We start from the raw sequence: 10,183 nt of genomic DNA, 5'->3' as shown, positions 1-10,183 counted from the left end.
TCCTCTAATGCTGCTTGGCCTGCTGTGTTCATCCAGCTCTACACCTTGTTATCTCAGATTCTCCAGCATCTGCAGTTCCTACTATCTCTGAGGACAAGAAGGTAACTGGATTCCAGTCCAGACTAATCACTGTGTAGAAGATGGATATCAACATTGTCATTTTGGAGAAAGGTAGATAAAGAAAAGAGTGAACTTCAAAGGTGGTGGCAGGGGATTAAGAACGGGAAAGCTATATCTATACTATATACCGAAATACTAAATGCACTTTTTAAAAACAGAATACTTTGCGTGTTCCTGATGCACCTTACAGCCAATAAATTAGCTTAGAGATCCAATAAACAGCACTAAAATAATGTCCAGACAGTCATATTTTGGTGGCAGTGGTTGAAGGTCAAATGATGATTAGGAGAACACCTCAGAGTCATACAGCACGGAAGCAGACCCTTCAGTCCAACCATAGTCCCAAACTAAACTAGTTCCACCTGCCTGCACTTGGCCCTTTTCCTTCCAAACCTTTCTTATTCATGTGCGTGTCTAAATGTCTTTTAAACATTGTAACTGTGCCTGCATCCACCACTTCCTCTGAAAATTCATTCCGCACGTGAACCACTCCCTGTGTTTTAAAAAAAAATTACCCTTCATGTTTTTTTTTAATCTTTCTGCCCTCACCTTAAAAATATGCCCCTTAGTCTTGAAATCACTCATCCCAAGGAAAAGACATCTGCCATTCAACTTATCTATACCCCTCATTATTTTATAAACCTCTATAAGGTCACCTCTCAACCTCCTACACTCTAGTGCAAGAAGTCCCAGCATCTCCTTCTAATTCAAAAACTCCATTCCTAGCAAATCTCTTCTGAACCCCTTACAGCTTAATAATATCATTCCTATAACAGGGAGTCCAGAACTGGACACACTACTCCAGAAGAGGCCTCACCAATGTCGTGTACAACCACAACATGATGTCCCAACTCCTATACTCAAAGGTCTGAGAAATGAAGGCAAGCATGCTAAACACCTTCTTAACCACCCTATCTATATGTGATATAAACTTTAAAGAATTATGTACCTGAACTCTGAGGTGTCTCTGTTCTACAGCACTGCCCAAGATCCTACTTTTAATTGTATAAGTCTTGTCTTTGTTTGTTTCACCAAAATGTAAGACCTTGCATTTATCCAAATCAAGATCTCTTTGTAACCTTAAATAGTCTTCACTGTCCATTATACCACCAATTTTGGTGTCATCCACAAATGTACTAACCAGCTTTCTATATTCTCATCTAAATAAGTGACAAACAAAGGTGGACCCATCACCTCACCTGCTCTTTAAATATTGCAGTAGAACCTTTTGGAGGCATTTGGGCTTTTCATTTCTCAGATGGAATGATAAACTTGACTTTGGATGTTGCAATACATCTTTGTTATGTTGGAATCATCCAAATGCAGGAAATGGCCAGGGTTACTTCCAGAGATACGGCAGGTTTTTGTGCAACTCCAAGTACTTGACCTCTCCAGTGTGATCAAATACAGGATTGAGTCTGGAACTATCAGACAAGGTTTATTGGTTTGGACAGGATCTTCTTATAACTCCCTAAGGATCAAAGGACTTAGCAGACAGGACTGAAAGTTAAACAGCTCCAGAAAAGGCAGCGATACACTTATTAAATCCAAATGGCAAGCCCTGGAATTCTCTCCTTAAACCCCTCAAGTCTCTCTTCTTTCTTCCTTTTATTTAAGATGATCCTTAAAAGCTACAACATTGTCATTTCACCAAATATGTGATCTGGTTCAGTATCAGCCTTGTGAAACAAAAACCTGGAAATAAGGAGAAACAGCTTCCAGTGGCAGGAGAGTTGGTAAACAGTGACACAGATTTAAGATGTTTGGCAAGTGAACCAGAGGTGATTTTTTTTTTATGTGCAGATGGCATGATCTGAGTGCACTTCCTGAAGGATGGGGAAAGAAAATTCAATTACAACTTTCAATAGCAATTTGGATAAATACTTAAGGGGAAAAAGTTCACAAGGCTGTAGAGGAAGAGCAGGGATTCAGATGACCTGGATTGATCTACCAAGTATATGACACAGTCATTAATGGGCCAAATGTCCACTTTCTGTATAAACTATCTAATTTTTAATTATTGCCAACATGGATTGTGGCTAATCTAATATTAGTTTTACATTTTTCACATCAGAGATGTTTCAAATTAGATCTGTTCATTTTCTAACTTTCTCCACGCACATCATTAATGTTTTTAACATCCAAACATTTCTGTTCCTAAACAGTGTGCTGTTATGAAGGTGTTTCAGTTTTGTTTTTGAGGTTCAAATTTGAAGGTTTGTGAACAGTGGTTCATTTAATGTTGAAGGGATACCTGAATATTTTTGTTTTTAAAACAGGCTCCAAAAGGATATTGTCACATTTATTTGTAAAGACTTTGCTTGGATTGTGTTGACTTGTTTCTTGGAAATCATATGCCTGGGTTTGTGCTTTGCTTTGAATATTGTTTGGAGTTCAGTTGGGGAAAGCTATCCAGCTTTACCATTATCCTCTACCATTCTGCGAAAAGCCTTTTGGAGATTCCGGTGTGAAATGTGAAAAGCTGATGTAACTATTCTCCTGAAAAGACTCTGAATTTTCTACTGAATGAACTTTTGTTCCCATTGACAACTGCCTATGTTTACTGACACCTGTTAATGTGTGCCAGGATGCGGACTTAAGGCCATTGTGAATAATTATTGCTTTAATAGTTTTTCTCTTGAGCTATTTGCCAATTGTTTTATTTCCCCCCAATATTGATCTGTGCAGAGAAACTTCTCTACTTTTTTTCCTTTGAATTGTGTGTACATTGGGGATATTTATAAATTTCTTTTTTAATATTGATTCATAGGATGGGGGTGTTGCTGGCTCGGCCAACATTTACTGCCCACCCGCAATGAAGAGTCAACTAAATTGCTGTGGGTCAGGAGTAACCCAGAAACTAGTCAGGTTGGAAGAACATCCAGAGAGATTAGAATAGGAGAAGAAGGGCAAAGAAAGACTTAGAACCCAGGATAGGAGGAAACGTTTCTGCTTAGTTATTAGATTTATTAAGGTCTATTTATGGCCCTTAGTTTTGGACTGCCTAGATTTGGTAAAAATCTGTGTTCAAATTGACTTCTATATAAATACATACACAATCTGAACAGCATTTTTTTTTAAATTCAGAGGTGACTTCTGAAAAGTAGTTATGATTGTGATTTCAAGATGTGTTGATTGTTCTTCTAAACCCAGACTAGCAATCAATTGTGTCATTGAGGAAATAGAGTACGCAAGACTGACTACAATTGAAGAGATTTCTTAGTGACCCCTGTCCTCCAGTTCCTGGAATAACTATGACTGAAAAGAAAGACAGATTTGTATTTATAGAGTTCCTTTTGAAACCTTAGGACATTCCCGAGCACTTGATCTCACTGATCAGTGCAGAGCTCATTGTTGTTATGTAGGAAATGACACAGTTGTTCTGTGCACAACAAGCTTCCAGAAATCACAATGTGATAATGACCAGATCATTCTTCTTTTTATTGACGATGGCTGAGGGACAGGAGAACTCATTATTTTTCTTCAAAATAATGCCATGGCATTTTTGTGTTCCCTGGAAAACACTGATAAAGCCTTGGTTTAATATCTCACACAAAAGGCAGAATCTCAGGCAGTACAGCATTGAGAGTATTAGCTTGGATCTGGTCCTAAGGTCTTTGTAGTTATCGGGTTATTTTATTTGTATAAATATTTGATGCAGGGAACATCCAAGGAGAGAGTGTGGGGTCAGTTTTGAATTGGTATCGCAAAGAGCTGGCATTGATGCGTTGGACAAAATGGCCTCCCTTCTATGTATCAATGAATTTGAATCCCCAAGGATAAACTGAGAGAAATAGAAAACTCATGTTAGCCTGAGAAGTAAAGCATCCTCATGGCACAGAATAAAAAGAATTCTCCAAGGTGCAAATGTGTAAAAAGTTAAGTTGAAAATGCTTGATGGAAGGCCTTCATTGGCATGAAAATTCACTTAAAGTATTTAAAGATTAAAAGGAGATATTTAATCAAGTGGCTCAAGGAAAATTATTTCCAGTTTTGTTACATGTTGGTAACAGATGCATTGAAGTATGTTGAACTTATCACTGTCTTTTTATCTGCTTGCATTTTCTCTGGAATCATGTCCAACTCCATTGGACATTCCATTTGTTAGAAACATCAAGTCACATTTAAATTTCAAGATTTATTAGATGTATGTGATGAATGCCTCATCCAGACATCAGCTCTAAATATAAGTGCCTGTTATGACCTTTTGATAAATATCAGTAGAAAGGAAATTGTGAAATCAATGCGTAGTGACAATTGGGGAGAGTTATAATATTATAGAATGTTTCCATAATTGTTGAGATTGTCCGAAGTGCAAAATGATTTGGAAATGTTGTACTAAGCAATAAAATAATCCTATGAATTAGAACATGATGCAGCATGGGTCACCATGGAATGATCAGTAATTAAACAACATTGTAAAGACCATGGGTTTTTCCCTAATTTTTGCTATTTTCTCTCTACTGATCTTTATCAAACATCACTAAAAGCATTAATGATCAGAGTTGAAGTCTGATTGTAATATTCATCTCACACACATTAATTGGATATTAAAGTTGAAATATGACTTGAGGTTTTTCACAAATGGGAAGTCCTTAACGTGGAGTATGATCGCAGGGAAAATTGGGAAAATGAAGGGATTGCTGGTTAGGAGGTACTTAGGTTTGGAGGCAGCAATGGGAAGAGAACAATCATAGTGATAACTGGTGGGAAGTGTCTTGTCAAGTAGAGGGGTTATTGATGGCATTAAGATGTGTGTTGAAGTTGTAGCAGATTCATTAGTAACTTTCAAACTGGAACTTGATTTCTGCGTAAATAGCAAACATTGTGCCTAATTGGTAGAGAGACAGCACAGATATCAGACAAACAGTTTGCTTCTCCAGTGTACGATTCAATTATAAGATACAAGTTAGGGACTTTTTGGGAGCTCCAAGAATGAGCAAGATGAGCACTGGGTTGTGGATGGGAGGATCCAGGACACCCACCAAGACCAGATGTGCTAAGAATGCATAAGCACTAGCAGAGAGTGTGGTCAGAGTGCCACACTAAAATGGAGTCTGTATATTAATATCACAATAACCAGGAATGAGATGATTGGCTAATTTTCCCAGAGAATCATACCAAGAGGTGGACTGCTATAAGTGATGGGATTAATTTAACACACATCATTTTTATCATAACTATCCTCCACTCATAGCATTGTCAATGAAGCAATAACCAATTTCTTATTTGTTAGTTCATTACTAGGTGAAATAGCATGGATGCATTTAAGGGAAAGCTAGATAACCACGAGGCAAACAGGATTAAAAGAACATGCTGATACGGTGAGAGAAGGCTCATATGGGACATAAACACCAGCATAATCTCTGGCTAGGTCAGCTTTTAATGTTCACTTCAACATGTCCTGGAGAGCATGGTGGTGAATCAACTTCTTCATCTGCACATATGTCCACAGTGCTGTTAGGAAAGGAGTTCCAGGATCTTGACCCAGAATCAGTGAAGGAACAGTGATACAGTTCCAAGTCAGGACAGTATGTGACTTGGAGGCAGTCTTGCAGGTGATGTTCCCATGCATAAGTTATCTTTGTTCTTCTACATTGTAGAGGTCCCAGATGTGGAAGGTGTTGTTGAAGGAACCTGGTGAGTTACTGCAGTGTATCTTGTAAACAGCACACCTTGTTGCTGCTTGGTGGTAGATATTCACAGTATATACACACCACAGTATATACATGTTATCTGGGAGAGTCAAAAAAACAGTTCAAAAGCACAGGCCAGGAAGGGAGAAAAAATATCTGTATACTTTCCATCCAAGCAGTGATGGCTGATCAACAAAAAGACACGTTGGATCTCCTACAGGAACTCTGATTTTATAAATGATAACATAGAGAAAGCCTTTCCAAAACATTGGTTAGGCTTCAGTTAGAATATTATGTTCAATTCTGGGCACAGCTACAGAAGGAAATTTGTAAATTTATTAGAATAAACTGGAAAGCTTAGTAGCCAAGAACTTTAGTTGTTATTATGGTCTTGACCCCACTGTCCTTGCAAATAAATCTCCATCTCTAACCTTTTCTCCCAAAATCCTTGAATGTTGATACCCCATTCTGAGTTCCTCCAATCGGACTTCCAGAATACTGAAATGATTCTTCATGACAACAAGAAATGATATCCTGACTGCAATAAAAATAAACAATACCTCCTCGTCCTTGAGCTATAGAGAGCCTTTGAACAACCATCCCACTCCATTACCTCTCCACTGTTGTCCAGGTGGGGGTGATACTGCACTCACCTGGTTCTATTCATATCAATTAATCATGGCCAGAGATTTGTTTACTGTACAATGTTTTCTTCTTGCTCCCACCCCATTATCTCTGGCTTTCCAAGGATCAGTGGTTGGTCCACTCTTGCATCTATATACTACCCCTGAACAACGACATGCACAGCACAAATCTTCACATGCTTGTTTGCTTTACTGGCTTAATGAAACTCTTCCCCCACCATTAAGCTTAGGGAAGCTGAAACCATTGTCTTCAATCCACTCTAAATGCCACCTCTATCCCTTTCGTGGACAACTGTCTAAAACCAAACCACTTTATCCATGGTGTCCGATTTTGATCCTGGGACATGTTTCCTATTATACCATCACTAAGATCGCCTATTGATGATCACTTAACTCCAGCCATGTTTCAGTTTACCTGTTACTGAAACCCTTATCCATACCTTTGTTATCTTTACAGTTGGCTATTCTAATGCATTCCTAGCTGACCTCCCACATTCTGCCCTTTGTAAATATGAGCTCATCCCAAACCCTGCTGTCTTGTTCTTACTGTGCCAAGTTGCATTCACCTATCCTCTCTATGCTCTCAAACCTACATTGTCCCCTCATCCAGCAACACCTTCATTTTAAAATTCGCATCCTTGATTTCAAAACCCCATCGTGGCCTCATCCCTTTATATCTTTCATCTCATTCAACCACCTGGTGCTTTTTACTACAAATTGATGATGTTAATGGTGCTATGTAAGTAGCAGTTGATCTGGAATATATTGCCTGAAAGGGTGGTGTAAGCAGATTCCATCGTATCATTGAAAAGGGAATTGAATAAATACTTAGAGAAATTTGCAAGATTATGGGGAAAAGATTTGGGATTAACTGAATGACTCACTTAAAGAGTTTGCCTAGGTACTTGGGCTGAATGGTCTCCTTCCATGAGTAAGATTCTGACCCCATGATTGAAATGAATGCAGGAGGCCACTCTGGACCCTTTTAATTTTATACAATACCTGCTTCTAGCACAAGGAGATCTCTGCCTCAGCTGGAAACAGGTCTAGCTTCTGTGCACTCTTGCCTACCAGCTCATCTGTCTGATAGGGCAGCTATGCAACTAAACATTCTGGCAACAAAGCTAGTCTCTGGTGTAAACCACTCTGGAGGACAATTGAACAGAAAGGACAGGCTCTAGTGGTGTTAGACCACAGGCCAGGGATCCTCAGCTCTGTGAATAAACAGTTAAACTGGGTCGCATTTTGCAGAGCATAAGCTGGGAGTTACTTGGGTGGGAGAGTAGTCAGTGGTATCAGCAAGTGATGCTGAGAAACGTTGTGATGAATAGAAAAACAAGAAATGGCACTTTGCATTCATATAATGCTCTTAATCTAGTAACATGTCCCAAAGTGTATCATACATTCATTAGCAGAGAAAAAATGACACCGAGTCACATAAGGTTTGATGATCAAAAGCCTGGTCAGGGAGTGGCAGGGCAGTTTAGCAATGGAGTTCTAAATTTTGTGAAAGCGTGGCGGAGAGATTAAAATCAGGGCAGCAGTGGAGGTGAGAGTTAGAGATCTGAGGATTGTAGGGCTGCGGGAAAGTACAAGAGCGGGGCAAAAACAAAGAAAGATTCGAAAACTTGTTAAAAATTGGATTGTTGGTGGTCGATGACCAGATTGGAATTGGCAGGCATTAGGATCCGAGTAGCAGAAGCAAAAACAATACTTGGACGGGGTAGACAGTGGGCCGGTGGATCAGCAGGCAAACTGGGTTTGGACTTTCTTACTTTCTGGAGTCTAACAACAGATTTGGAAGGGGGAAGTCACTGCAGATGTAGGCAAAACACAGGGAAATATCACCTTCCGAAGATGAAAGAATGGAGGAAGAAATCGAAACCGACATAGTAATCGAAACCGATACTGATAGAGAAAGAGAGGGGGGAACAAACTTCTAGGGATGATTCTTTTGTCAGTGATTCCGACACAGAAATCCGCGGAGATTCATGACTGGATTTCTTACTAACCAAGGGAGAAAAAACATTATGGTTAATAAATGTTAAGTTTCTGTTTCTCTTGCAGATCTTCGTCCAAGCGGCATTTGATTTCCTGGAAATTACACTGTGTGGGCGGAGTCGCCAGCTGATATTTAGTTGCATGGAAGTCGTGTAGGCGGAAGAGGATTCCAAAACATTGCACCTACAACAGTCGATGTTAAAAAGATTTAAAATGACCGAACTCCACAAAGAAAACTTGAAATTATGGCGACGTTACATCACTAGTATCCTTCGCCCTACATACATTCACGGATTCCTCACGACTTTCTTTTCTCCAGGTATGTAAGGTTATAATAGTTTACCTCTAAATAATAGAGACAACAAGGTGCAGGGCTGGATGAACACAGCAGGCCAAGCAGCATCATAGGAGCAGAGAGGCTGACGTTTCGGGCCTAGACCCTTCATCAGAAAAGGGGGAGAGGAAGGGGGTTCTGAAATAAATAGGGAGAGAGTGGGAGGCGGATAGAAGAGGGATAGAGGTAAGGATAGGTGGAGAGGGAACAAACAGGTCGAAGAGGCGGGGATGGAGCCAGTAAAGGTGAGTGTAGGTAGGGAGTTAGGAAGGGGATAGGTCAGTCCAGGGAGGACGGACAGGTCAAGGGGGCGGGATGAGGTTGGTCGGTAGGAGATGGAGGTGCGGCTTGAGGTGGGAGGAAGAACAGGTTAGGGAGGCAGGGACGAGCTGGACTGGTTTTGGGACGCGGTAGGGGGAGGGGAGATTTTGAAACTTGTGAAATCCACATTGATACCATTGGGCTGCAGGGTTCCCAAGCGGAATATGAGTTGCTGTTCCTGCAACCTTCGGGTGGCATCGTTGTGGCACTGCAGGAGGCCCAGGATGGACATGTCGTCTGAGGAATGGGAGGGGGAGTTGAAATGGTTCGCGACTGGGAGGTGCAGTTGTTTGTTGCGAACCGAGCGTAGGTGTTCTGCAAAGCGGTCCCCGAGTCTCCGCTTGGTTTCCCCGATGTAGAGGAAGCCACACCGGGTACAGCGGATGCAGTATACCACATTGGCAGATGTGCAGGTGAACATCTGCTTGATGTGGAAAGTCTTCTTGGGGCCTGGGATGGGGGTGAGGGAGGAGGTATGGGGGCAGGTGTAGCACTTCCTGCGGTTGCAGGGAAAAGTGCCGGGTGTGGTGGAGCTGGAGGGGAGTGTGGAGCGGACAAGGGAGTCACGGAGAGAGTTGTCCCTCCGGAAAGCAGATAAGGGTGGGGAGGGAAAGATGTCTTTGGTGGTGGGGTCGGATTGCAGATGGCGGAAGTGTCGGAGGATGATGCGTTGGATCCGGAGGTTGGTGGGGTGGTACGTGAGGACGAGGGGGATTCTTTTTTGGTTCTTATTGCGTGGACGGGGTGTGAGGGATGAGGTGCGGGAGATGTGGGAGACACGGTTGAGGGCGTTCTCGACCACCGAGGAGGGGAAGTTACGGTCCTTGAAAAACGAGGACAACTGAGATGTACGGGAGTGGAATGCCTCATCCTGGGAGCAGATGCGGCGGAGGCGAAGGAATTGGGAATAGGGGATAGCATTTTTGCAGGAAGGTGGGTGGGAGGAGGAGTATTCTAGGTAGCTGTGGGAGTCGGTGGGCTTGAAATGAATATCGGTTTCTAGGTGGTTGCCCGATATGGAGACAGAGAGGTCCAGGAAGGGGAGAGAGGTGTTAGAGATGGTCCAGGTAAACTTAAGGTTGGGGTGGAAGGTGTTAGTGAAGTGGATGAACTGTTCGAGCTCCTCG

General features: G+C 41.6%; 1 protein-coding gene across 3 annotated transcripts in view; it reads left to right on the top strand.

Moving 5' to 3' along the window:
- Positions 1-10,183, top strand: part of ddx58 (DEAD (Asp-Glu-Ala-Asp) box polypeptide 58) — a 77,968-nt gene that overhangs the window by 13,071 nt on the left and 54,714 nt on the right. For all 3 annotated transcript variants that reach the window (XM_048593361.1, XM_020526867.2, XM_048593373.1), the window contains exon 2: positions 8,468-8,720. In XM_048593361.1, the coding sequence (XP_048449318.1) occupies positions 8,597-8,720 (124 nt within the window). In that variant the 5' untranslated portion in view covers positions 8,468-8,596. The remainder of the gene's footprint in view (positions 1-8,467; positions 8,721-10,183) is intronic.

Source organism: Rhincodon typus, chromosome 3 (assembly GCF_021869965.1).
Source record: "Rhincodon typus isolate 14 chromosome 3, sRhiTyp1.1, whole genome shotgun sequence".
NCBI lineage: Eukaryota > Metazoa > Chordata > Chondrichthyes > Orectolobiformes > Rhincodontidae > Rhincodon > Rhincodon typus.
This window is presented reverse-complemented; position numbering and strand designations above follow the sequence as displayed.